Source organism: Apiospora hydei (assembly GCF_038363865.1).
Source record: "Apiospora hydei strain CBS 114990 chromosome Unknown utg000010l_segment0_segment0, whole genome shotgun sequence".
In the NCBI taxonomy this organism is placed as follows: domain Eukaryota; kingdom Fungi; phylum Ascomycota; class Sordariomycetes; order Amphisphaeriales; family Apiosporaceae; genus Apiospora; species Apiospora hydei.
Genome location: NW_027117369.1, coordinates 1,140,527 through 1,166,980, shown reverse-complemented (window position 1 = coordinate 1,166,980; position 26,454 = coordinate 1,140,527). Strand labels below are relative to the sequence as shown.

Sequence of the window (26,454 nt, the reverse complement as noted above, 5' to 3'; positions counted from 1 at the left end):
TGTAGGAAGATCTGGTGGTCCCATTCTCAGAGTTCCGTGATCGAGTCTGAGAGCACAGGCTACTTACGGCGTTTGACATGTCACGTCGATATCATACCATGAACGCCAGGCTTGACACCGAGATAACCTAACATACATCCACCAGGCTTGGCGCCCATTGGACCGCGAAAACACAGCATTGACATTGTTCGAAAAGGAACGACAGCTAGTTCCATCGCGATTTCAAGTGACCTTCCCTCGGCATGTTACTCGAGGGCAAGGCCGTCTTCAGCCTGCTGGATTATATTGCAGTTACAGGCTCCAGTAAGCACTACCGGACTTGCCGCCATACAGCATTGCAGTCCGAACCGTCTCATCAACCTCACCGACGATCCCAAATTCAGGCAGCATTGGCCAGTTCTGAGCACCTGAGGTAAAGTATGCACCCGAATAAGCGATTAGTGAAGACAATGCACTGCAGCTGCTTCTTCGGCATGCCTGCCTCTTCAGGCAATCTTGTGTTGTTGATGTTTCCTCCCCGCTAACGGCTCGCAAGCTCGGTTGGAATGCAGACTAAAGCGGGCAAAATACCAGACTGCCGATGTTGACACAGACACTAAGTAGGCCAAGTGAGAATGTACACTGATGTACGTATTTCTAGCCTCTGATCCGGTGGGCGGGTGGTACAGCTCTCGTTGCAAGGAATACCCGTGTTGATGGGCGAGGTTTCTGAGGGTTTGGCAACGAGAGAGTCTGCAGAGGCCACAAAATTTCCGGCCGTTACCGCTGACCCGCTTGGGGGAACACAACATGAAGGGGGACGGACGCTGCTGATGCTGCACAAGAACTAACCGTCCGCTGTTGAAGATTCGAAAGCGAGCAATCAGAAGCCACCATTCGCTAGCCACCCAGGTATTCGGCACGGCAAAGGCACGACTCACGAGACAGAACAGATTGAACGGACAAGCCCATTCATTCCATTGCATTACTAGTGCATCGAGCATTGCCCAGTAGTGGTACTGTAGCCTAGCATCCATCCATCCATCTTGCGTCCGGATTTGCATGATCGCTGCTCGCTCGCGCGCATCATTCGGGTCAAGCAAAGCATCCATGATCGGTAGGCAGGTAGTAGGTACATGTACCTGCGAGACGGATTGGCATGGCATTAGCATTGGCATTGGCATCGCGCATCAGCTCCAGAGGCTCCAGGTGTTCCTTCTGGGAATAGTTGTGCAAATTGGCTGTTCCCAGACAGGCCTAGCGGCGACCAGGGCAGCAACGGGTTCCTGGATTTCATTCAACCTTGGAAGCCCGCCCAAGCAAATCCCCACAAACTGGATCGAGGTTGTAGCAGCCTACCCAAGTTGCAGTTTCAATCTCCGCCAAGCGCCCGCTGCTGTTATTATTATTGGTCGCCTCGAAAACTCTCTCTGTCGCTGGGCGTCTCTCCTCGCTCTTCCTGCTACGTCTGCTACGTCTGCTACGACTAGAGAGACTAGGAGTCCTGACTGTCAGAGACCAGGCACTCATGTCACTCGGAGTCTTTCTTTGTTAGCCCCGGTCCGGCCTTGTCCTGTTCCTTTAGCAGTTTAGCCTCTGGTCCTTTTTTGGCCGGGCTTATTCCTTTCCTTAACTGGCCGGGCTGCTCCAATAACCTTTCCCCTACCCAGATAGGCCGCAAATCAAGTTTTCCTCAGATACATCTACAGGGACTATATCGGGCGGCGGATATAACACAGGCAATCTCAAAATAAGAGGGGGCCAGCCTGAGAGCGAGCGAGCGAAGGAGACGACGCGGCCAACCCTATGTGCCACCCCCGGCCGGCACAATGGCCATGCCCGGAGACATTGGACGAAGCCAAGGGCTTCAGACAACTCCAGTCGAGGGTCACCCTGGCCACCTGAATGATGCAACTGCAACGTCTGTTCGCGGGCCCTCTAACGTCAAACGCGAGCGGAGCAACACGTTTAGGGAGTTTGGCCTGTATGCTTCAAAAGCCTCGTCTAGCAACCCGGCTTCCCCCATTCCTGATTCATTACCCAGCCCTGCCTCACTGTCGAGCCCTGTCCGCCCCTTTGCCGCCGACAGCCACCGCGGCAGTATCGATAGTCACGACAGCATAATCGACGCTTACGCATCTGCGAGTCCTGCCACATCTACTTCTCACTACCGCACGAACGAGACTTCCCACCATCACGACGAGCACCCGCGTCCGTCTTACGACTCTGGACGTCCGTCTTACGAACGTGGGCACCACGTCCCGCCGGCGCCTTTGACACCCTTATCTCCACGATGGGATTCTTTGGCTCATAGCCATACCGTTCTTTACAATCAATCACCACAGACCTTACCGCACCCGAAAACCACTGTGCTCACTCTGCCTTCGAATCCGCATTCGGCCTTTAGCTCACCCGGTCTGCTAACTCCGCATGAATACGACGACGAAGACTACGCATCGCTCGTCTCGGAAACCAGGGACGAATTCCCTCCTCTGAGTCCCAGCCATTTCCCCAAGATGAATTCGCTCGAGAGCCGGCATGTGGGAGGGGAACCAGTGGTTGGGAACTTTTCCCGGCCTCGACGACCGAGTGTGAAGCAGCCGATGCCGGAACACTATCAGACCCGGCTTGTTCATACCCCGTCTTCTGCAACGGACCCTACCCCTACCGATTCGCCTTCTACTTACCAACAGCACATGCTGTGGCCGCGGGAAAAGAGGACATTCCGTATCCTCCAACCACTCTACATCGACGTTTGCCTCTCTGCCTGCGCGCGGTACGCCCGATCCCCACATGCGCGAGACTGCTCGCAGTAGGAGCCGACAGGGCAACCCGTCATTAGCCCGGCCACCGTTGGCTTACAGTCGAACTGAGAGCAACCGCCCCAGATCGAATTCCAGGGACCCCATACATCGCATGGCCTCGATGCCCTCTGGCGAGATGAGGACTAGCTACCGCTCACAAATGTCTAATTCTTCGACACAACAAGGGACTATGCGCACTGAGCGAAGCAGTGTGGTGACCAAAAGCAGTTCTAGGACATCCATCAACATGCCCATGGAGGAGTACCAAGAGGACGAGGAAGAGGACGAGTTCAGTTTGGACGACGTTATGGGAATGTACGAAAAGGGTTTCCGGGACACGATAGCCCCGGGCGAATTCTTCAGCGCACACGACGACGCGTCTAGGCCGCCAACTGGCGCATCGGAAATGAGCAGGAGGAAGAGCGCAATGCTGGAGGCCATGACCGATAGTCTGCCACTTCCCCGGCCACCCGCGCTGGCTGTCTCTCAGGAAGCTTTGGGCATGCATGTAATGTCCCATAGTGTCTCAGACCTGAACAAGATGCCGTTGGATCCACCCACCATCGTCCGACCGGGGACTAGTGCAGGCGGCTCTGAACGATTTGTCCGCACATCGGCGACGGTTTTCCGAAACCCTGAAGCTCAATCTCCCAACCCCCTGAAAAGGAAGCGGAACGAAGTGCGGAGAGCGAGAAACATGACTCGGGCAAGCTCGTCGACTTAACACCCACCGTTGATGAAGCTGCTCATGTAGCGGAAGATGACGAGGAGGAGGAGGATTTCCCGGATCGCACTGCTCCCCCAAACCCAGTCACTACCAACATGCCGCCGCCCGAAGTCGACGATGAAAGCCAACGAGACCGCTACGGGTTCCGCAAACACAACCAATACGTCAGCCAAGAACAGTACGACCAGTGGAATGGCGGATACACTGAGTACATTGAGAGGAGGCGGCGGAAATGGGTCGCATTCCTTAAGGAGAGCGGACTCATGACGGATACTCCTAACCGCTTCCCTCCACGTTCGACCAAGACGAAACGCTTCGTCCGCAAGGGCATCCCCCCGAATGGAGAGGTGCCGCTTGGTTCTACTATGCTGGTGGCCCAGCCATTCTGGCGAAACATGGAGGCGTGTACGACGGGCTGCTGAAGCAAAAGGCCAAGGATGTCGATAACGAGGCCATCGAGCGCGACCTCCACCGAACGTTCCCCGATAATATCAAGTTCAGGTCACCCCATAACTCGTCTGCGCCGAATACCGAGGCCGCGCGCAACCGCAATAGCACGGCCACCTTGACCGTCCCAACCGGCAATGCAGCCAGGGCGGATGAAACAGAAATGATCTCCGCCCTCCGGAGGGTACTCCACGCATTCTCGATTTACAACCCTCGCATTGGCTATTGCCAATCGCTTAACTTTCTGGCTGGGCTATTGCTACTGTTCGTGGAGTCGGAAGAGCAGGCGTTCTGGTTACTTAACATCATAACCCGCGTATACCTACCCGGAACCCACGAGATGAGTCTCGAGGGCGCCAACGTGGATCTGGCCGTGCTCATGTCGTCGCTTCGCGACTCCATGCCGGCTGTCTGGAGCAAAATTGGCGGGGAGTTGGATGGTACTGATGCAGTGGTGAAACCCAAGTCGCGACGACACCGAAAGGGGCCGGAACCGACACGCCTGCCGCCCATCACCCTGTGTATGACAGCCTGGTTCATGAGCTGCTTCATTGGCACCCTACCCATCGAGACGACGCTGAGAGTCTGGGATGTGTTTTTCTACGAAGGTTCGAAGACGCTGTTCCGCATCGCGCTGGCCGTCTTCAAGATTGGCGAAAATGAGATCAAGAGCGTGAGCGATCCCATGGAGATCTTCCAGGTGGTGCAGACAATCCCGCGGCGGCTGATCGACGCCAATGCGCTGATGGAGAGCTGCTTCAAGCGCCGCAACGGCTTTGGCCATCTGAGCCAGGATACCATCGAGCAACGGAGACAGGAGAGACGCGACAATGTCAAGGTGGAGAACGCGCGGATAGCCGCTGGGCTGGGAGAGGATACCGGGGAACTGAAGAAGAAGGGCACATTTTTAAGCAGCAAGAAGTAAGGGAGCGAGCGAGCGGTAGCATCATAACTCAAGGGATGGCAAGCACTTTCCCCGGACGGACGGACAAACGGAACCAAAAGCGGCGACATTTTTCGCAACCTCACACACAGCACCTGAACAAACACCATCGACTTCTATTTCCTTTGTCACTCTTCCGCGCCGATCGATACCCGTACCGCTACGCCATAACACACACCACATACACATACACACATGCGGGAAAATGTGTACATGGCTCATGAGGGTGGCCTGTGGCCGACGCCGACATGGGAGCAGAGCCAGCGCGCTCTTTCATCGTTCACTCGAATTCGACTTGATTGCATTCGCGACTCAGATTTGGTTGTGCGCCTCCTAGGGATTTTGCCGAGGCTGCAGGAGGAGAAGAACAGCAACAACAACACACACACAACTACTACTATACCCATCCATCCATCATCATCCACCTCCTTCCACCGAAATCATGACGGTTTTCACGAACTTACGGCCTCGAATTTTCTGTTGCGGCTCTCGCGATTTGTATTTTACAACAATGGCACATCATCACATCTGGCCTGGGGGGGTTCTCCATTTCTTTCCTTTCCGGAGCAGGGCGGCTGGGCTGGCGAAGACAACAAAAAGACAGAGAGAGAAAGAGATAGGGGCATTCATTGCATTGCTTGTTTGCTTGCTGGCTTGCAAACAAAACTCCTGTGTCTTGTGTGGGCTTCAATGTTTTTTTTTACTTTTCCTGTCTTCTTTTCTTATTCTTGTTCAAAATTTCCAATGGGGAAAAGGAAAGGGTTGCATATTCTAGGCATTTGTCGGCGCTGGGTGCTTTTTGCTTTTTCTGTGTCTCTTTTCCAACAAACCACCCCCTTTTCGGTCTTGCATTTGTTTTTCTTCATCTGTAAAGAACTATCTTGCGGCATTGCAGCGTGGAACAACATCAAACGGCAAAGGAGCCAGGCCCACCAGTACATAGAATAATTTCACTAGAGCGAAGCCATCATAGATGCCCCGGGAGAAAGAAGAAAATGGCAGCTTGCCATGCAACAAAACCACACCCTTGTTCCTTGTGCCTTGATCATATGTGACTTTACTAAACAAGTAGACTCGACTCCTCACTGTTCATAATACAAATAGCTGTGCATGGTTCCTTAAATGGAGATGAAACCAGCAGCCGGTATGTGTCCCTGGTGGCAATATAGACAAACACGAATTTGCAATGAAGACTTGGCTGTAACAGTGATTTGCTTGTTCTTTGATGCCATGAGATCATACCCTAGTTTCATTCAATGCACGCTAATGCTCATCGTCATGAGTTTCGCTCGTAACACCTGGTGATTCTAGTTCCCGGTGATGCCATAACCTTCCCCCTTCTTCTTCCTGTGGAATCGCTGTCCATCCAACGGGATGGCTGTGCAGTGATCGGGTAGCGGGTAGCATGACCCTATGTGCAACTGCACGGCAGACGGTTCTGAATACCATATCTCGCTCAACATCATTGAAGAAAGAAGCCATTCCACCTTCCGTAACATGTGCACCTTCCTCACATCACGCTCCACTACTCAACGCCGGCGTGAAGTGGTTATCCATAATCGTGAGCCGGTTGTTGGCTCAAATGGCGGTGATGCTGTGATTGTACGAGGTGATAAGGTTGGCAGGGTGTATTCATTGTAGACGACAATTAGCATCAGTATGCCGCATCCTATGCTCATCGCCCTCCTCGTATAGGGGGTCGAAGCGGCGGCGCAGTATCGATTCCTACTTAGGGCCCTCTGTGCTGGCACCGCTGCCACTGCCGCTTCCACCGCCGTTCCCGCCCTTAGCGTAGCGCTGGACGTAGCTCTTTGCGTTCTTGTCGAACTCGGCGCGGTTGTTCTTGTACTCGTCAGCGATGCGGGCCTCGAGGGCGTCGTCGGGCTGGGGCTCGACGAGCAGCTGGCGCACGGCCTCGAGCACGCCCTTTATGCGGCTGGCGGGCTTCCAGTTCTCGGGCTTGAGGATGCTGAGGCAGATGTTGCCGGCGTTGTCGTTGGTCACGTTGGGGTGGTAGAGGCGCGTGTTGAAGACGACGCTCGGGGCCTTGAAGGGGTACTCGGTCGGCAACGTCAGGGTCAGGGTGAAGACGCCGCCGGCGTAGACGGTGCCGGGCGGGCCCTGCAGCGTGACGGTCCAGACGTGGATGTTGCTCTCCGAGTAGGCGATCGTCATGCCCTCGGGGGCGAGGTCTCGCACTCTTGCAGCTCCTGGATTCGGGGGTGGGCGGGTTGCGCCAGGGCGTTAGTTGGGCTGCTTTTGGCTGACAAGGTGGGATGGGACGAGCGCGAGTGAGGGCGATGGGGAACTTACCTTGGTGATTCTCTTTGCCGATGCCATCTTGTCAACTCGTCCTGTATGTAGGTATGCTTTCTGACTATTGGTGTTTTGTAGTTGTGCTGATGAGTGAGTGATGTTGGGTGAAGATCAGATGCTTGAGCGTTCCCAGTCTTCTACCTGTGAGGTAATGTAGTGTGCTGGTTCAGGTACCTGCTTGCTGCAGACTTACAGAGGCGGCCAGGAGGGTTCTAGAGTGGGCGCAACTACTTCTCTCTGACTCTACCAAACAGGCAGGAGCGGGGCATTGAGCAAACAGCAGAAGAGCTCTCTGATGGAAAGGCAGCAGCTAGGACCTAGCTTGGAAAGAGCTACCCCGCTGTGGGTCGTCGAGGGGAGACAGGGGAAGAACAGCCCAGTTACGTCAGGCACAAGTACCGATCACTATGTTATCCTAAACATTGATGTACCTGCTTGGGGTCGGGTTAGGCGTAGGTTGCGGGGTTAAGGTTACCTCTCAGTGATCGGCGAGGCCTGGGGGGTTTGGTTTGTTACAGGGCACGCAGCATTGTATCTTATTGTACTTCCCGATCTTGTGTCTCGCTTCTAAACACATGAATGAGTCAAGGATCTGGTTTCTTTCTTGTAATGGCATGCCCATTCTATGGGCCTATGAGCTTCAATGCAATTCATTTTCAAAGAGCAATTACCTCCAGTGACTATCTTAGTATGCATTCGGGACACTACCTCGAGTCTTCGTTATTGGAACATGTGCATATGAGTATCAGCCTACTAGCCAGTTGCCTGGAGCACTCGCGCTTAAGGTTTGCCATGAGGATAGGAAACAGAAGGAGTTCAAACACCAAACGCTATAAAGTGGTCGGTGTCGGCAAGACAAAAGGGGATGTTGCCAGACGAAGTCCCCAAAAGCCAGCCCTTATCAGGCTCATTCTAGGCAGCATTTCAAGATGTCTTGCTCAGGCTCTCGCTTAGCACGGAGTGCATAGGAAGGAGCTCATATTCTAATTTATCTTGACTGCATTGCGTAGTCATACTGGGAGTTTACACTTACAACTCTTAGGCATCTGACAAATTCAGGACAAAAAGTAATATTTTGATGTATGAGGATACGATTGATTGACAAGCCACGGGGTTGATATTCGTTACCTACGGTTATATCCGGCTAGGCCAAGACATCGACACACAGCAAAGATTCGCAGGTACCCAAAATGGGATCAAGACGCTACTCGAGGGATTTGGGCGCAAGTTGTTGAACGAAAGACGGGATGTGAGACAATTCCAGGATTTATACATATCATCTATCATCAAAACCGTACCCCGTCGCCCGCATCGCAATACCCCACGAGACTTGCATCAGCCCAGATGAACTTACAGCACAGCTGAAGCTATCTGAACACCTATAAGAGTTGGACATGTAGAGAATGCTCCAGAAGAAAGAGCTGGTACCTGGCAATGACCGAGTAAGAGCCGAGTTGGTACAACAAACGCGCCAGTTCCGCGAATGGGTTGTCTCGACAGCGTCGAGTGAGCTACTCGTCCATGGTGACTTTAGCGGGATGCGTCACACCTCCGGGCTCTCTTTACTGTGCTGCTACCTTGAAAGCCCTGGGCGGCTCAGCTCGGTGGGCTAAGCTGGCTTTCTTCTGCGGTAGCCATCTAGGGGGCGATGCCCACACCCGTGGGCGCTCCTCGATCAGGAGCTTCATCTCGCAGTTCTTACGACAAGAAGACTCTTTCAACACGAGTCAGCTGTCCGCTCATGTGGAACTTAGATCTGTAAAAAGAGGCGACGTTCGGGAGCTGTGCGAGCTATTCGGGTGGTTTCTCCGCAATATGCGCGGGGACTCGGTGGTGGTGCTCCTCACCAACATCGACAACATCAAGTACTACGAGCGGGACGAGTACCTCGGAGACATGGCGGTGATGCTGTAATACCTGCTGGATCTGACACTAGACCCATCAATGTTATGCGTCTTCAAGCTCCTGATCACGAGCCCATGCCCGACGACCGTGCTTCGCCAGGCTATCGATCCGAGTTGCGTCTTGTCCAAGGCGTCAATCCCTCAGACGGCAAGAGTTGACAATGAAGCGCGGGCCACGAGGGAGACAGTAGAGGTGGTACAAGGGCTTCTGAATTAAGGTATTTGTCATCTTTGAGGAATGAGTATTGGTTTTTCGTAGATTCTGAGTCGCTGTTGCAAAATGTGTTTAAAGGGAGGATGCGAGGAAAGCAGAGCACGAGGTAACTACCATTCACAGTCATGAACTATCGTAATAAGTGAGTATGCATAAGAAACCAATGGATACAATAACTTTACCGCTTCAGCTGTTGTAGTCGAGCGCGAATACATATTGAAAGCACTATTAGAGGCCGCTCGTCATTCGCTCCGTATCTTCCCCCTCCCATGCGAGTCTCTCGACACGACACAGCTCGACAATGGCATAGAAACATTAGCAGTGCAGCTCACTTTGATTCGTTCGGGGCTCTATGGGCATGATCTGGCATCCTCGTACATGACCGGAAAGCATGTGTGCGATCTCGATGCGTCTCAAATGGCAGAGCACAAGTCACGCTAAGAACCATCGTGATTTACTACGCCTTTTCTTTTTCGCAATCCCAATGCATACCCCATGATGAAATTGGCCGCCAATATCATACTCGGTCACTAAACTGCACACTCCTTTCTTTGGCTGCGAGTCATGTGGCGTAGCATCGCGAGGCGTCTGGACGCATGTTGAAAAACAGGCATATGCGTTTTTCGAGGTTGCGTGCACAAACAATGTTGAACATAATCGCGTAACATATTTGGTGATATGGTAGAGAGTTCAGCCCTTGATCCTACCTGCCTGTGAAATTCCACAATGTGAATGGGCTGAGCCTACGACTGGCTGAAAGCCGTTACTGGCGAATGTACGACCCTGTGCAATGCCCTGTTCATCTCAAAGTGGGATTTGACAGGGGCAGAATTCGCTGGGCTTACCTACCTACATGGTTGGGTACACAGGGAACACATGATGGGAAATCGTTCAGCCGGTGGCGAAGTTGCAGATACAGCCTTATGGCAGGTACGCCCCGCTGGAAGATCTTACCCCAGCGTCCGCATCTGAAGCATTTGTAGACCGCTCCGTTGTTGACTGCCGATGCCAACTTTACACCTTACTCCTACATACCTAAGGTACACATCAACGTGTTCCCTATCCTGTACGAAACTCAAAGCCATTTCGTAATCGTTTTTATACTAGTAGGCGATGGACAATAACTCAGCTCTTGTTCGGAAGACTCTCGGCAGTGCAGTCAAACAACAAACCAATGGTGTCGCTACTGGAAACAACTCCCCTGGGGCCAAGCCGCAAGCTCACAAATGGCAACAGCCATGGGCCAGGCCATTCGATTGGGCCCTACGTCGCGACATAATCACGCAACTGTATATCACTGATGATCTTCCATTGAAGGAGGTTGAGGAAATTATGAGAGAAGAATTTCAGTTCCATGCTACGTAAGTCTCTTAGACCTACAGTCTCGTTTATACCTAACCCATTATGCTGATCTGCGCAGTCCTAAGATGTATAAAGTGAGTCGCTGCCTAAGTGATATAACCGATGGCTTCACCGTTGAAGCAGACATGGATGACAAGAAAGCCATATGATTATCCACAATACTCACTGAAATATTTTACAGGATAACTTCAGGAAATGGGGTTTGCAGAAGAATCGTAGCTCGGAATTCATTGAATCTTTCCTGCTTCGTACTCGGCAAGCATCGGCCACAGGAAAGAAAGAATCTAAGGAATGGAAAGGCGCACCCTTTGATCACAACCTTGATAGGCGCATGAAAAGGTATCTTCGATCTGGATCGAATCCTAATGCGTACTTCCGTATGGGACCACACGGCTCTTTTCCCCAACAAATTGAGCTTCCGCACGAACCGAGATACGCTGAATAGTCAAGTATGCCCCTTGAATAGTTTATACATGCTGGCTCGTGCTGCTCTCAGCAGGTCTCAGTTACTCATTTATCTCTTATCAGAGCTTGCTGACCCTTTACTTCATAGTGCTTATAATTGGACACTACATAGTCGCTATGACTTCATTGCCAAATGACTCGGAAGCAAACATCAACCCTTGGGGCTTATCCCACCAGGCGACAACAAACCAGACCTTGAATTGGGTGACGATCCTTGGCATGGCCCTAAGCTCCCTCAGACAGGGCCGTGTGGTTATGGGTTTTGCGCTTTTGAACCATTGCTTCGAAAAGCTTGCTGATATGCTTGAACCAAGCATATGGCTCATCTTCACCACCTTCTATGCGATCTCTAGTCTGTCAAAACGCGATCCTATATTGGGAAACATGTTTTTACGGCACCTGGAGAATTTGATGAGAATTCGTAAGCATGCATTCCACGACCTCCTTGCCGTATTAGGGCAGTGTGGCGCAGATGGGGTGTCCTCGATGTTTCCAACTGTCATCGGGGACTACCTCATGGACACTCTATCACGAGAGTTTCCGGAAGAAGGATCGGTTACCAGGATTATGCGTGACTTGATACAGGGAAATGCTCTGCCGTTTCATGTGTACAGCATGCCGGCTCCCCACGCTACCGTGCAGAAAGCCCGTAACATAATAGCCAACAAAAATGGAGCTATACCCATTCAGTCACTTGAAAGATCTGGCCATGGGCAGCATACCTTTGTGCTGAGATTGCCGGAGTCTCCCACGAGATATTACGATACTGGCAATGAGGCCAATATCAGATGCGCTCTCCCTTCACCCCCTTTGACGGACCCTGGTTCCGACGATATCTATGCGGAGACTTGTGACCTCAACCTGGCACAGAGTGAGACCGCCATAGAGCAGATCCTCCGAGAGTCACCCGTTGAGATGTACTCAGGCGAGTTAAGTGTCACAGCACAGTTGGCAGACTTAGCCATGTGCTTTGACGCAACTGCCGATGTTAGTGAAGTCGAAGAAGTGACCGAAGCGTACCGCGGTCTAAGGAGGTTATTTGAGAACCTATCACTTCATTCCGAGGACACGGTCAAATATGAGGAGGAGCTTTGCATTGCCACGGTCGAGGGTGAGCCTGAATGGTGGAAGACCGTCCACTCTCACCTACGACTGTCCCAATCACTACAGAGAGACAACAAACAGACGATGTGCACCATTTGCACCAAGACAAGCATATCAGTGATGTTGAGGTCGATATTACAAATTTCCTTCTTCTGTTGCCTGATGAGATCCGCCACGATTTGCGGCTGGAGAAAGTATTGGGGAGTTGCTGTTGGACGTACATTCCCCGGACTCGACAATCCCTTATCCCGTACCACTGACTATAGCCAGCATACCAGTCGTTATCCCTATCAAGACCTATTACCCCCTCAACGCAGGTTTGATTCCCCCTCCTGACCCACATCCCCATCATATCTCATCAGTGAAAGAGTTATGCCACAACACAGTGGAGCAGATATTGGATACGTTCGAGGAAGCAACCGGATTCTATCTTTTGATAAACGGCATGCTGCAGATCATTGTACCTGACGAATTCGATATATATTCCGCATTGAATTACTATCCTGGGCGCTTTGGCGGTCTACAAGTCAGCTTCATAGCTCAGACACAGACTTCAACAGCTGGAGAAGCGAGCAAATATCGGAAGACCTCCTCAACCGAGTGGAGCCATATATTTACCCAAACCTACAATACTACCGAATCGAGTACAGCGGCAACTCCTTCTGGATCAGGGTTTGGTAACCTTGTATCGAATTCCCTAAGACCTATTGCCGACCAAGGGCTATCCATTGGGAGCTCAGTCCGAGCTCAGGTGAACAATGGAAAGTCCAAAAACAGGCCCCAAGCAAAACTTGGGCTGATGACTAAGGCTCAGAATCGGGTTTATCTGACGTTGCCAACTCATTTGGTCACAGAAGCACTGATTGACTCGAAGCTGGATTGGGAGTGGCCACAGTCCGGGTTTGAGGAAGTAAGGCTAGTTGCTGGAAATAACAACGCCGAGGTGAGGGGAGTGATACATCTTCATGTATGCCGATACTTACGTCTCTATCAGTTAGGCAAGGTTGTTAGAACCTTCGACACTGATGCAAGAGTCTTTCCCGACGGCTTCGAACACGATGTCAGCATAGTCGACGTCTCCGACTTGCCAGCAACGGTGACCGGAGGAATGAAACCTCACGTGCCGCTTGAATGGTTCTCAGATCAAGAATGGGCCAGTTTGCAGTTCAACACAAGGAGTGTGTTCCTCCTCGATGACAAGGATCGGACTGCTAAGAGCATTGGGATCCGACCACATCAATTCCAGGTTGGTCCAAAGTCGCCTTCGTATCCAGGACCTGGAGCTAATCAACAGCAGACGGTGGGACAGGGTATTTTCGTGAACCGTCAAAAGTCGAAGCGATGGAGCGTGCGTGAAGCCCTTGGGCGAGGTAAGAACAGGCAGGACACGGAGTCCGAACTGGCGGAGTGTAAACGGCTGGTGGCAAGATCGATACTGTACCGGGTTGCACACGACTACGAAGCACCCGGCGGACAGAGTGGAACCCCCGTGTGCCTACTCGACGAGTCGGAGCCTGGAATGCACAAGGGTAAGGTAGTAGGGTTCACTTCGTACATGCAGATGGTCCAGGACGTTCAACACTACCACGTCGAGGGCGACCAACTCACAAAGATGTTGCAAGATGGACGTGTTGCATTCTACGGAGCATTCAAGGTCCCGAAGGAAATGAGGGAGGAGCATGTTATTGTTTGAAGCCATCGATTGTCGGGCAACGGAGGGAGTTATGTTGGGAGGCAAAGATTGCGGGCTTCCTCGAAATGCCCCTGCTACTACCAAGTACCTTCAACGACCCCATGCCCTGGAAACGGATGCCCTGAGACTATACATAAAATAATTGCGATGAGGAATTTGGTGGTGGCGTCAGTGTCGTAAATGTTGCCCTCCAGAATCCCAGAGGGTTCCAGAGGACATTTTGGCTCATTACCATATGCGGACTGTTTGATCGGTTGACAACCTCCAGGACGCTTTTGTGCCTTGTAATATGCCTAACGCCCGAAGGCTTGGCAGCTGCCCGCAGCACCTAATGGGAGCATTTTGGCAGGTTCAGCTCCCGCTTCTACAAGGCTGCGCAAACTTTTCGAAGGCAATTGCGGTCATTGCAAGTTTCTGTCCACACCCGCCCGGAATATTGTCCTACGCGTTTTGTCGAATACGCGCTATCGTCCTCCGCCAATCTTGGTTACTTACACATGGAGTAGTCAGCAGGCATTGAGCTCCGGTGTCCAACCCCCGTTAACAATGGCTACCACGTGGGCGGAATGGACCAAGAAATCCTGAGTGCCATGGGATATGATCCGGGAGAGTCAATATCTCGGTTGAGGCCGTACCTGCGCTGGATCAAGTCATCCTCTCCTGGTGTGCGGAAGAAGGAGGATTATCTACGTCTGTTTACCGACGTCGTGCTTCATTTCAGAAGAGAAGGAGATCAACCCCACCATATGGCAATACAGCTATATGTCAACGAACTAGCCACCAGTCAGCCCGACCACTACTACTTCAACGACACCTCCCCAGGATCCGCTGAGCGATTAACTAGCGTCGAAGACACTGTTCTCATCATAATAGGGGTTTGGACGCTTATGAAGCCGTACTTTTCTCCCACACGAGGCAACCAGAAGCGCGTGGTTGTATCATTCTCTCACAGATATGACATACCCTATTCGGAAGAGAGAGCATTCGACCAGTCGCCATCCGAGCTCATCAGATCTTGCGGCCTCCTCCCACACGCAAACGAGTCCGCATGGTCGCCGGAGACGGCCCAAACTTCAACGGCATGTGTTACTGATCAGTCGTCCGTGTCCCGCACAGCAGACTTCAGCTTCGGTCTACACTCGGGTCTCATCGAATCGCACATCATCGATACAAAGGTACTCAACGCTAGTAGACTATTTTCGTTGGCTAGTGTACGCATCGTCTGGACAGACAACATATCACGTCATTTTCTGCTCTCGAGATCTGGACAGAGGCACTACCTTGAGCTGTTCGCTCTACCATGTGCTCTTCGAGACCGCGAAACGAAAAACCCGAGCAAGTCAGTCATATCCCCCAGTTTGGTCTACGAGGTGCAGTCCACCTATGCGAACCTGTTCAACCCCGTTCGTGTATCTTCGGCACATGAAGTGCTGGTGAGGTACACTGGGCTTAGGTACTGCTATTGGTGCCTGGGCTGTGCGTCGTGGCGGGCCCGTACCTGCGAGATCAAGATGTTATCCCAAGACACTTTCAAGAGGAACCGGGGAGCATTCGGCTGGAGCGCCCAGCTCCCGTATGACCCAGAAATTGAGCTACTCATGGGACAGGAGGCTACGTCCTGGAACCAGGTCGAGTTCCGTGATCTGTGGCCGCGCATCCTCGAGCTTGACCACCACCTCCAAACGGCCCGCCCATGGAATTTCTGGATCCTGTTTCGAGACAGTCGCGACACTATCCAATACTGGACTTTCCTGTAAGTACTTGTGACGACCAATGCTTGAGCGGCCAAGAAAACTGACCAATCTTTCCGCAGTTTCGGTAGCATCATACTATTTCTTACCGTCGTGCAAGTCGCGTTGGGAGCTGCTCAGGTAGCAGGATCGGGCTCTGGCCAGAGCTAACAGGCTCCTACATGATGGAAGAGATTGTAGATAGCCCACTAGTCCTTATCTGTGTGTTATTCGTGTCGATAGGTTATTATTAGGTATCTCGGTGGAGGACTTGCCCCTGATGGAATCAGATGGCTCCGGCACGGGTGGTGAAATGAGATAGGAGCTTTAGGGGATAATGGGGGCTCAAGGGTCGGGACCTCCGGCCACCTGGGATATAAATCAGTTTGATACAACGATCCCAGCTGGGGGAATCAGGAATGAGGAATGGGGGAACGGGGGAGAAACCTTACAGGGCAGAATTGGTTAAGACGGAAAGCATGGAGCAAGATAACTATGATGACTGCGACGGTGGAAGTTTTGCTATACCTAGGAGGGCCGTTAATGAGTAGCGTTTTATTAGGCGCGTTTGTGCCAATTATTTCCAGTTGATATAGGAATCTCGGTTCGCAGACGTGTCGGATGCACTCGGTGTCCTCGCGTGAAACGCCTATAAACACCATATATCGCTTAAACAACAACTCGATAGGAATCGTTTCATAAAGCTCATCGTTCTACTACTATCAACGAAAATTCTTTGTTATGTTCGAATAGTTCAATTGGTTTCTGACTATTATTAACTTGTTTCTAAGCTTAGTGCTCGTCATGCTCAATAGAGCGGCAGGTGGTGACCAAGCGAGCAATACCGTTGTGCTCAACCGTATATTCAAACCACTGGTTCAGGCTCTTATCGACCTGGATCATGACAGTGGCCGCTCCCGGAAGGGGGAACTGAAGAATTGGATTTTTGGTTGAGGGCATTTTGATCTTGTCGACCAGGGCCCTGAACGATTCTTTATACTCTTCCTCAGTAATTCTCCCTTCGTCTCTCTTCTTCCTCAGAGATCGTTTTCTCTTCCCCAAGCAGCCAGGAAAAATAGTATCGTATAGATACGCGCCGTTCGTTCTCCCTCTTCCAACCAGATGCTGGCGGTCCATGGAGAAGCTCATAGTAGCTGTCCCACCGTATGAGAATGATGCCACAACCGGGCCGACTCCCTTCTCCCTGTCCTTGTGCCAATTCATGGCCATGTTGGGGTAATTTCCAATGCATAGAAGTTCATTGAAGTTTACCTCCTCGCCTAGTATCTCCCGCACGACCGCGGTCAACTCGTCTTTGACGAGCCGAATCACCTCTGGGGCCTCACCGAACGAGGTGGTACTGGTCGTCATCTTCGCCAAGTTTTCCTCGCCGTAGTTAGTTGCAAAGAACCTTGTGAGTTGCCCCGGGATCTTTGTGCTGACAGGGCAGCGTTCCAGGGGTATGGCCCCGTCTTGAACGCTCACCCAGAGCTCTTCAAACATGGACTTGGAGCCACCTTTGTATGTGATAGCGAGCTCCGTTGGGAAACCAATGACAACGGAGGTCTCATCGTTGACAGTACGAAGAAAAGAGAATATCAATGTGAAGGAAAAGAAATCATATGAGGATGTGGTTCATATATAACATGGGTGTAAATAAGGACCAGGGAATCGTATTAATTAATTACGAGCGGGATCGAAATAATCATTTGGATCTAGCCATTCTCCTCCATATTCTCGTCACTATCCGTCGAACTCTCGTCACTCGCCTCTGCTAGACTCTGACCACTAGCCTTCTCCTTTTATTCAAGTGTCCGGCACGTCAGGACCAGTCGGGCAATCCCTTTATTTTCCACCATGTGCTCATATCGCTTATTCAGGCTCGGTCCGAATTGAATCATGAGGGCTCCTGTTCCTGGAAGAGGGAACTCCAAAATTGGTTTCTTCGTATTGGATGGCACCTTGATGCTGTTCATGAGAGCTTTGAACTGCTCCCGGTATTGCTTCTCATTGTATTCGCCGCTGACTAGCTTGGCCATCAAAGCTCTCTTGGCCTCCTCTTCCAAGCAGCCTGGCAGGATAGTGTCGTATGCGTAGCCCCCGCCCTTGCCACCTCGTCCGACCAGATATTTCTTGTGCATACAGAACTTCATGACCGCTTCGCCCCCGAACGACATAGACGAGACGACGGGACCTACGCCTCTTTCTCCATCCTGATGCCAGCCCATGCTCATATTGGGATAGTTGCCAATGCAGAGCATTTCGTTAAACTGAGGGGTTCGGCCGAGCACCTGAGAGACCGTTTCTATCAGGATGCCCTTGACGGTTCGAAGGACCTCCGGAGCGTCGTCCAGAGGGGTCGTCTGGGTCTTCATCTTCGCGTTGTATTCTTCTCCGTAGTTGGCCGCAAAGAATCGGGTCCTCTGTCCGGCAATCTTGCCAGCTCTCGCAGGGCAGCGCTGGAGAGGTATGGTGCCGTCCTGTACGCGCGCTCAGAGCTCGTCGAACAAGGACTTAAAACCGCCGGGCGACCTGATAGCGGACTCTCGGGGTATGCCGACCACGACCGTGTTCTCATCATCCAGTCGGAATACGCGAAGCACCCATTTGCGGTGACGAGGGCTTGTGTAGTAGGAGATGTAGTCTTTGTAGATCAGACGAGGGACGACGTCTTCCGGCAACATGCATCGCCATTCGGGCGAAACTAGTTCTTCAAAGGAGAAGTTGGGCATTCCGTAGGGATAGCAACTTTTGCAGTTCCGGCACTCGTATCGGTTCCAGTAGATACGGAGGTTGAGCCTCTTGCAGTTGGGGCAAGTCCACCCAGTCCAGTTGACTCTCAAGGAGGCATTCCTTCGGCCATTGAAACAAGCAACGATATCCTCTTTGCTCATAGGTTGGGGAGGACCTGGGAGCAATGAGACCGTGAAGGGAGGCACATGACTTTGGGATTGTCGGGCACCTAGCCACTGCTTGTTATAAGTTCCGGCTGCCTGAGCGATATCGGCCTTGTCGCACAGAGGATATCCGCAGACAGGGGGAGAGCCTTCGTATCTTGCAATAATGCGCTTCTGGCAAGTCTCGCACTTATCCTACAAGATTTTTAGTCAGCTTCCAATCTGAAGTACTCCAAACAGAAGTAGGAAATAAAAATAGAACAATGAAAGAGAAGAGAAAAAAAAGGAGAAAAAAAGAATAGACGACGAAAAGAAAATTACTTGCCTCATCCAATTCGGCAGGGCGTTGATGACTGATGGCGTTAGGAGCTGGATGTGCCCTCTCAAGTCTGACCATAATGTGCTTTTTGGTATCATCCCAACTGAACCAGCAGTCGGTGATCAAGTAAAAGCCCATTATGGCCCAGTGCTCGCCTTGCATGTCAATTCCCATTCTCTCAAGGCCAGGATGGTCATATCTGACGATCACGCCAACAGGAAGCTGGCGTTGGCACGTATCCATAGCCAGCTTAACGCGGTAGCGGAACTCCCGGTCCTTGTGTGTGTTGGCGGCGTTGCTGTTCTGGGTCGAGAGCCGGGTTATCATGATGCCGTCTGAGAGATAATCGCCATGCCCTTGGCCGTCAGACCGGATGCCAAAGATGTTGCCACCGGCGTAGATAACGCCGCCTTCATTGCCATTCCACCACGTAGTCCCCTCCATTGGCTCTGTGATTGAGCTGGCAAAGGCTGCAACCCTTGGGTCCGGGAGCTTGATGACCGGCGAAGAAGACATGTTGATGGTGTTGGATTGACTTGGGACCAGTTGACACTCTTCAAAGACGATATCAGAAGTAAAGAAAAAAAAAAGTCGGAATCAGATGTGAAAAGTTCAAGGCTTGAGAAATTAGGCCGAAGGGTTCGGAGGGGAATTTTTGCTGAAGGCTACGGAGGGGCGCCTGGAGCGGTGTTAGTGGCAATGGCCCCGTAATTCCCGAATACGCCGGGGCCGCACTCCGAATTTTGCATCCTCCAGCCCCGACCCTGCTCACTAGCGTGTTATTTGTAGTTGCTACAGGACTCTTCATGGTGGGACGAGACCCTAGATTCGTAAAACTTAGATATAAATAAGTCTGGGCTTGTAATCCTACATCCAAGAAAAGTATTGAAAATATTTTTTATATCAAAGCTATTCGCATGAAGCCCTCTGGTAACTGTTGGTAACAGGAGCGTTCAACTCGCATCATGTTTAGATGAACTACGCGCCAGGGAACCTATGAGGGCAGAAGAAGCGGTTATGTAAGCCCCATAGTTATGTTTTTGGTTACCACTGCACTTGTAACACTTGTAAATCTTCTAGCACGTTGAGTAATCTCGGGGATGTAACACGGAGGGGTAATTCAACCCAACAAGTATGCCTGTTTGATTAAAACGACAGCAAACGAGACACACGCGTAGACAAGACCGCGTAAGATGACCAAAGAGCGGATGCTTCAAGCACATGGACGTGGCACCCGTCCGCGTGAACGAGAAGCATGCATCAAGGGGGAGGGTGTAACTCGTAATACACGACCCAAATGTTCATCAACACCAGAGTATTAAGTCCAACAAAGTGTATGCGTGCGCATGTAGATCTTCCCAGATATAATTCGAGTTAGTAGGCACATCAGCTGTCTCAGGGTCAGCTTCAGGGTAGAGGAGGTTTGAGACACCCTGGCAGCCCGTGCGGGAGTGGCTGTCTCACCATCCCCTATCGGGGTTCCTAGAATGTCTCGTTCCCAGGCCTCTTCATCAACGAAGCCACCATGAGAGGAATGGAGAATCTGATATAGGTTCTTTCTGCGAGACGACAGGGTGAGAAACGCGCAGCTGTAAGTCCATGACCAGACCTAAAAATACCTTGCATCCTTTGCCCATCTCCGAAGTGGTCAACTCATTTTCTGAGTTTGTCCAACATTGTTCACGCACGTTTGCTCGAACAAGACCAGAAATCGTCTCTTCAACCAGCCCAAGAATGTACATGGTCACATGGAGAAGAGGAACAAAATGCATAGGGGAAACGTGGTTCCTCATGCATTGCTAATAGAAAACACCAATGCCTCATGGCTTCTCGATAGTCAAGCACAAACACCTGCTATCCCATTTCTCGGCTAAAAAGTCATTCACAATAGCATCGCCACGTCATATCACTGCCTCATACCGATGCATCATGCCTATCGTACCAAAGGCATTGTCTCTCCGTTTTCCCATGACTATGCTGACGAAGAAAGGTTCTGCTTCACAAGCATTCCCTCTTATTTTGATTCCCACCACGTACCCAGCGAGCAAACGGGCGTGGTTTCCAAGGGAAACGCAGGGGGTGGGGAGAAGTGCAGCAAGAGGAGGACCAGACTTAGCAATGGCGCCCCGAATGGCCGATCTGGACGTACCAACCCTTCTGGTGAGCCTCGCCGCTGGTCTTCTTCAACTTGCGACCCTTATTTCCGCACTCCGTCATGATTTTGCTGACCCCAATGGCAATAACTTTGTAGCTGGAGACTGAAACAACTTCGTTGGACTGAATTCGGTGGGAAGAAAAGAGTATAACGTCAGTTAAAAATCACCAGTGATACAGTTTAAGAAAGGGGCTCTACGTAGAAACGAAACAAAACACTTGCAGATACGCATTCCCCTCAGACTCTCAGACCCTCATAAGCGAAGGAAGGAAGGAAGTGGAAAAGGAAGAGTACATCACATGAAGGGGAAAAAACAAAACAAAAACAAAGAGGTATTGTACCAAGTCAAGGAGGAAGAAAAGAAAAAGAAAAAGGAAAAGGAAAAGGGGAGGAAGTAAAGCTCACCAAGCCGCACATCCAGATAGCTGAGTTGTAAGAGCAGCTGACTTCCTTACAGCCTTTCTGATCTCTACTCTCTCGTTAGGGGGAGGCATCGAGGTATTCTATACCCTGCCTGATGCATTTGTTTGACGCTTTGCGACCCCGTTGGCAGTTCTGGATGTTGAACATGGCCCAGTTATCGTCCATGTTACGGTCACCTCCTTATGTGGACTCGATCTCGAACTCGGTCTCGTTGGCGTGGCAGGCCGCGGGGACGACGACGGCCGCCAAGATGGCGAACAACGTGAAGAAGCGCATCGTGGGCGGTTGGTTGGTGTGTGGGGGGGGTGGGTGGGTGTAGTGAAAATAGTCTTGGGGTATGATGGGGGACTAAGATTATCTAGAGTCCGGTAGTAGATGCCAAGCCCTTTAGATCTACGTCTCTGATGCTGTTCAGTCCAAGAACTCGAGAGATGGAGAGGACGAAAAATGTCATGTAATATGTAGGTGCCGAGACGACCCCGACTACGGGAACGAAAGGGTGTTTGATCTGGATAACCTGTTCATTGCGGCGTTTTCTCGCACGCCCTGGTGGCTACTTGATAATGAGAGAGAATCAGGCTGATGGGCCAGTGACGCCTCATCAGAATTTGTCTCTCGGGATAAGCTTAAACTTGCGCGCCCGCACCGCCAATAAACAATGATCGCCGAGAACGTTAAAGTCATCCTGCACCAGGCGGCCCAAGACGCCTTGGAGACGCAGCGGGTTAATTGGCGCTTTACGGCCTTCGGCTGACCACTTCCGGGGCGGCCCCTGAAGATTCGTGATACTGACGGGACCGATTCGACCTAGTACCAAGAGCTATTCAGCGTGTCACAAGCCCTATGGGGTCCGGCGGGTATCAATATGCTCTATTGCATCAACCTCGTTCATGGCGGTGTGACGAGTGCTATCCTCAGCGTCGTCTTGTGATGGTAAGCCAAATCTATTTGATGTCGTACTCGTGGTGTTCTCATCTCATTCAGAAATGCGGGAACATATGGAAACGGAACAAAGAGATATATTTCCACGTTCTGATTCCTTCGGATCGCTACTTACATATCAGTTTACCCGGCGCCCTGGGGATGTTCGGTCTGTCCATCGGCGTGTCCAACGTGGGCGAGGACCTGCCGGGGCCACTCTACTCCCTGCTCTCGGGCCTCAACGCCGCCACCGAGGACATCATCACGCTGGCGGCGGCGGGGCTATCGGACAGGGCCGTCACGGGCAAGCTCACGCGCATCGTTGTGTTTCTTACAGCGCCGGCGGGAATGCTGTACAACGCCCTCTGGTACTTTCACGTGCTCGTATTCGCTGCCGTTTGCGCCACCGTAGTGCACGACTACCGCTGGGTCCCTCGACCTGTCCGAGCCGCCCGGCGCTGGGTTAGGCCTGGGACTGGAACTGAGGGCCAACGAAGAGACGCCAATGACGTGGAATAACGAGCATCGAGTGTCACGACTCCAGCAATATCGCTCAGGCCCCCACAAGCAGAAGCAGGCGGACTCCCATTCCACCGTGACACGACGGCGGCAGCCAGTAGAAGGACCGTATCTAACGACGGCCAGACCTACACCGCCAACCAAACCGATCCCGAGCGTCGTTTGGGCCCCCGGGAGTATCGACTGAACATGTCCTAGAAGACCGGCATCGGCATCGTCGGCGTCTTTTTCGTGACCTTAGTCGCCGTCATGGTTCTGCGCTGCCCCTCCTCCCAGACGCCACCCTTCCTCTTCCACCTCTTCGCCAACATGTACCTGCAAGGGACCATGATATTCTGCGGGGGATGTGGGGCCGCGGTAATCCCGCTGCCGTGCGAGTACGTGGTGGCGGAGGGGTAGGTGAGCCCGCGCGACTTTCTCGTGGGCCTCGCGGTCGCCCAGGCGTTTCCCGGCCCTGACTTCAACTTTGCTGTTTTTCTCGGGTCACTGGCCGCCATCAATCAGGGCTCCCCCTTTCCTAGCCGGTTCCGCCGCCGCGTTCCTGGGGATCTTCATGCCGGGGATCGTGCTCGTGCGTGGGACCATGGGGGTCTCGGGCGGACTTCGGAGCCGCCGTTGGGTCAAATCAGGGGTCCGAGGCCTGAATGCCGGAGCCGTGGGGCTTGCGTACACTGCTGTCTATCGTATCTGACAAGTCGGCTACATCGACATTGGTTTCCAGTCGGGGAGGTGCCTCGGGGACGATCCTTGGTGGGTGGTAGGTATCTCGGCGTGGTGCCACCAATAGCCATAATCCTGAGATCTGTGCTGGGGCTTGTGAGGTGTATGATGTATTAAGTCGATGGTAAGGGACACAGGAGGTCTGGGATTTCCTATCATGATGTTAGCATGATATGTAAAATGTAAGACGATCCTACATATTACAAGTCGTGGCGACTTGATAAGCCTCTGCCAGGAGGCGCGAACACCCCTTTCCTGTTCATGCCGCCCCGGGTCTTTACCTGTTCTGCAAGATGTTAAAATGGGTGCGTGTTCCAATGGAAGGAGAATAGGATTTGCGATTTGTTGTAAATCCCATCACGATGATTGTAGGCACGAGAAGCCATGGGTGCTAGCAAGAACAACAAGGTCGTATGTATGCTTGGCTCGCTCTGTTGCTGATTGTCTTGGTGACGATGCTGGCTCCCGGTGAGCAACATCCTTTTGTTCCAACAGGCTGGCATCAGTGGTAAGCCTACCTACTACTTCTCTAATCACGTGCAACTTGCACAAGTGGCAATAGTGCTTTGTGCGCTGGTTGGACCAGCCTAGCCGCCTGAAAGCCGCCTGTAGAGCACGCGAAGAACCGCCTGTAGGATCACATGTAGAGCCTCAGCTGCTCAGCTATCCGCCTAACCAAGTCACCCAAATAACCAATGAACTACCCCGCAGTGCTTCAGCTAGTACGAAGAAACGACATGCGCGAAGAGGCGCTTCTTTCTTAGCCCTCAATCCTCTCCCAAATGCCGCTACTAAATCATCATCAACCAAAGTGGGTTTTCCACCTGTGTCACAAGAAATAGCAAGTAGACCGCCCTGCCAACCTGCTGGATGATTTATACTGACAATCCGCATAGAAAAATCTCCGACCGAGGCTAGACAGTCTCAAAGAACCCGAGACCCTTCCGCGCGCATGGCTTTGTACATTACGTACTGCCTAGCCCGACGATTTTCCGCCTCTACAACCTACCGATTCCACCCCTGTTCGAAGCCGCCGCCAAGAGGTCGGCCAAGGCCGGCAAATTCCCAACGAGATTCCCCTTTTTGGCCCGATCCCGACGGTCCGATCTTACGCGAAATCAAGAAATGCCTCGGCGAAGGCAACGGTCCGAACGCATGCCCACGATGAGCTTGAAAACGGCGATTCGTTTAAACCCACGAGAGCAATAAAATTACACCGCTATCCACTCCGGTCACGCTACGAAGAGAGATTTATCCGCTGTAGATGATGCTACTCGACCAGTTGAGACCAAGGGGGAATAACCTTACTATCATGGATGGGGAAGTTTAACTCTGATACCACTACAAAAATGCACTTGGTAGAGGGAGTTAAATTATGCCCGGTCACGTCGTGGAGGGATGGCTGGGAGCGTAGAACATCAGACGACGTAGCTGATGAACGCTCTCGAACTTGCATTGGGGCGCTTCTGCTACATGCCCCTCGTTCTTGACTACGGCGCTTTTGGGGTGGGTGGCTGAACCATACGAGCTCAATACCCCTATTTGACTTTGGAGATACCAAGACAGGATGTAGCACGTGTGCTCTTCCTTCCCATGCGTCCAAATTTTGTTAAAATATATACAAAATAGCGCAATAGCTCCATGAGTAACGTTCACGTTACGACGATGTCCCCGTTCCGGTTTTCGAACGCTGATGTGATACCACAGATCCAAGTGTCAGCCAAGAAATCAGACCCTGACGAGAAGAAGGCGCAAGCGAACCGGCCCGATTAGATGCACCACCTCCAGGAACCAGATATCCTTCCGCATTAGCCATGAAGGCAAAGTTAAGCGTTACCAGAAACCAATTGACTTTGAGTGGTCACCGGAACTCTCTTGAAGCAACCTGCTCTACTTTTGGTGGGTTCTAGTACCACAGACAAATGAGAACTTGCGACAGCGAGCAATAGAGCAATATACAATCAGCAAGAAATTAACCAGATAAAATAGATGTACGGTGATAACTAGCTAGAAAGAGTAGGTACTTATAAGAGAATAGACATAGAAAAGGAGAAAAAAATGAAATCCGAGTAAATCGTCAGGATATGCCTGCCATTGTAAGTTACCCCTGACATCACCCACTGCAACAATACTACCTCACTAGCCTCCACCACCTCCCGTGTTCGCCCAGCCGCAGGTGCCACTGGCACAGCACGCGGGCGAGCCGGACGAGCAACCACTCTCGTTGCAATCGCACGAGGGGCAGCTGGCGTTCCCGCAGCAGGCGGGCGAGTTGTCGTCGCATCCGTTCTCGTTGCAGTTGCACGGGTTGCCCCGGTCGAGCTTGCACTTGTCGTCGCACGTCGGCTGTTCTGGCTCTTCCGGTTCCTCCGGTTCCTCCGGTTCCTCCGGTTCCTCTGGCTCGTCTGGGTCCGGGTCGTCCGGGTTGGTGTTGTCCACGTCGAAACAGTAACTGCCATCCCCGTATGTGCACGGGTCTTCTTCGGCGTTGTCGCACCCGAGGTACGCGTATGCCTTGGGGTCTAGCAGCCCGCCGCCGGAGGGCAGTTGCCGTGCTGACACCTTGACGGGCGGAGGCGCGGGCTGGGCCGGAGTCTCAGGCACACTGATCCAGGATTCGTCGATCTCGTCCGGGTCGCGGATCTCGAGGCTCCCGTCTGACACGGTGATGTTGTTTCCGGCCTTCTCGTGGGCTAGCTGCCGCACCTCGGCGGGCGACATCTCGTTGAGGCCCCGGCGGCGACCCCGGCGCTTCCGCATCATGGCTGGGCCGTTATAGCCCGCGAAGTTGTCGCAGGAGTAGTAGCGGTTA

General features: G+C 52.1%; 12 protein-coding genes across 12 annotated transcripts; 6 read left to right on the top strand and 6 right to left on the bottom strand.

Moving 5' to 3' along the window:
* Positions 1 to 1,808: 1,808 nt before the first annotated feature.
* Positions 1,809 to 4,882, top strand: PG997_014541 (TBC domain-containing protein; the record flags this gene model as incomplete). The annotated part of the gene is made up of 4 exons (XM_066818855.1): positions 1,809 to 2,755; positions 2,796 to 3,387; positions 3,450 to 3,881; positions 3,935 to 4,882. 4 exons carry the CDS (start codon positions 1,809 to 1,811, stop codon positions 4,880 to 4,882), a joined length of 2,919 nt encoding a protein of 972 aa, XP_066661043.1.
* Positions 4,883 to 6,625: 1,743 nt separating this feature from the next.
* On the bottom strand, positions 6,626 to 7,075 carry PG997_014540 (uncharacterized protein; the record flags this gene model as incomplete). The annotated part of the gene is made up of 1 exon (XM_066818854.1): positions 6,626 to 7,075. One exon carries the CDS (start codon positions 7,073 to 7,075, stop codon positions 6,626 to 6,628), a length of 450 nt encoding a protein of 149 aa, XP_066661042.1.
* Positions 7,076 to 8,619: 1,544 nt separating this feature from the next.
* On the top strand, positions 8,620 to 9,279 carry PG997_014539 (uncharacterized protein; the record flags this gene model as incomplete). Its single annotated transcript, XM_066818853.1, has 3 exons — positions 8,620 to 8,740; positions 8,802 to 9,099; positions 9,153 to 9,279. 3 exons carry the CDS (start codon positions 8,620 to 8,622, stop codon positions 9,277 to 9,279), a joined length of 546 nt encoding a protein of 181 aa, XP_066661041.1.
* A 1,168-nt stretch (positions 9,280 to 10,447) lies between these two features.
* On the top strand, positions 10,448 to 13,958 carry PG997_014538 (uncharacterized protein; the record flags this gene model as incomplete). Its single annotated transcript, XM_066818852.1, has 7 exons — positions 10,448 to 10,695; positions 10,755 to 10,770; positions 10,878 to 11,073; positions 11,274 to 12,272; positions 12,332 to 12,482; positions 12,536 to 13,208; positions 13,260 to 13,958. 7 exons carry the CDS (start codon positions 10,448 to 10,450, stop codon positions 13,956 to 13,958), a joined length of 2,982 nt encoding a protein of 993 aa, XP_066661040.1.
* Positions 13,959 to 14,524: 566 nt separating this feature from the next.
* Positions 14,525 to 15,859, top strand: PG997_014537 (uncharacterized protein; the record flags this gene model as incomplete). Its single annotated transcript, XM_066818851.1, has 2 exons — positions 14,525 to 15,711; positions 15,772 to 15,859. 2 exons carry the CDS (start codon positions 14,525 to 14,527, stop codon positions 15,857 to 15,859), a joined length of 1,275 nt encoding a protein of 424 aa, XP_066661039.1.
* Positions 15,860 to 16,480: 621 nt separating this feature from the next.
* Positions 16,481 to 17,191, bottom strand: PG997_014536 (uncharacterized protein; the record flags this gene model as incomplete). Its single annotated transcript, XM_066818850.1, has 1 exon — positions 16,481 to 17,191. One exon carries the CDS (start codon positions 17,189 to 17,191, stop codon positions 16,481 to 16,483), a length of 711 nt encoding a protein of 236 aa, XP_066661038.1.
* A 299-nt stretch (positions 17,192 to 17,490) lies between these two features.
* PG997_014535 (uncharacterized protein) lies at positions 17,491 to 18,063 on the bottom strand (the record flags this gene model as incomplete). The annotated part of the gene is made up of 1 exon (XM_066818849.1): positions 17,491 to 18,063. The coding sequence occupies one exon, from the start codon at positions 18,061 to 18,063 to the stop codon at positions 17,491 to 17,493; it is 573 nt and encodes a 190-aa protein (XP_066661037.1).
* Positions 18,064 to 18,180: 117 nt separating this feature from the next.
* PG997_014534 (uncharacterized protein) lies at positions 18,181 to 19,420 on the bottom strand (the record flags this gene model as incomplete). The annotated part of the gene is made up of 2 exons (XM_066818848.1): positions 18,181 to 18,780; positions 19,121 to 19,420. 2 exons carry the CDS (start codon positions 19,418 to 19,420, stop codon positions 18,181 to 18,183), a joined length of 900 nt encoding a protein of 299 aa, XP_066661036.1.
* Positions 19,421 to 21,016: 1,596 nt separating this feature from the next.
* PG997_014533 (uncharacterized protein) lies at positions 21,017 to 21,758 on the bottom strand (the record flags this gene model as incomplete). The annotated part of the gene is made up of 2 exons (XM_066818847.1): positions 21,017 to 21,155; positions 21,673 to 21,758. 2 exons carry the CDS (start codon positions 21,756 to 21,758, stop codon positions 21,017 to 21,019), a joined length of 225 nt encoding a protein of 74 aa, XP_066661035.1.
* Positions 21,759 to 22,565: 807 nt separating this feature from the next.
* Positions 22,566 to 22,922, top strand: PG997_014532 (uncharacterized protein; the record flags this gene model as incomplete). Its single annotated transcript, XM_066818846.1, has 1 exon — positions 22,566 to 22,922. One exon carries the CDS (start codon positions 22,566 to 22,568, stop codon positions 22,920 to 22,922), a length of 357 nt encoding a protein of 118 aa, XP_066661034.1.
* A 249-nt stretch (positions 22,923 to 23,171) lies between these two features.
* Positions 23,172 to 23,613, top strand: PG997_014531 (uncharacterized protein; the record flags this gene model as incomplete). The annotated part of the gene is made up of 2 exons (XM_066818845.1): positions 23,172 to 23,317; positions 23,427 to 23,613. The coding sequence occupies 2 exons, from the start codon at positions 23,172 to 23,174 to the stop codon at positions 23,611 to 23,613; spliced, it is 333 nt and encodes a 110-aa protein (XP_066661033.1).
* Positions 23,614 to 25,781: 2,168 nt separating this feature from the next.
* Positions 25,782 to 26,402, bottom strand: PG997_014530 (uncharacterized protein; the record flags this gene model as incomplete). Its single annotated transcript, XM_066818844.1, has 1 exon — positions 25,782 to 26,402. The coding sequence occupies one exon, from the start codon at positions 26,400 to 26,402 to the stop codon at positions 25,782 to 25,784; it is 621 nt and encodes a 206-aa protein (XP_066661032.1).
* Between the last annotated feature and the right edge of the window lie 52 nt (positions 26,403 to 26,454).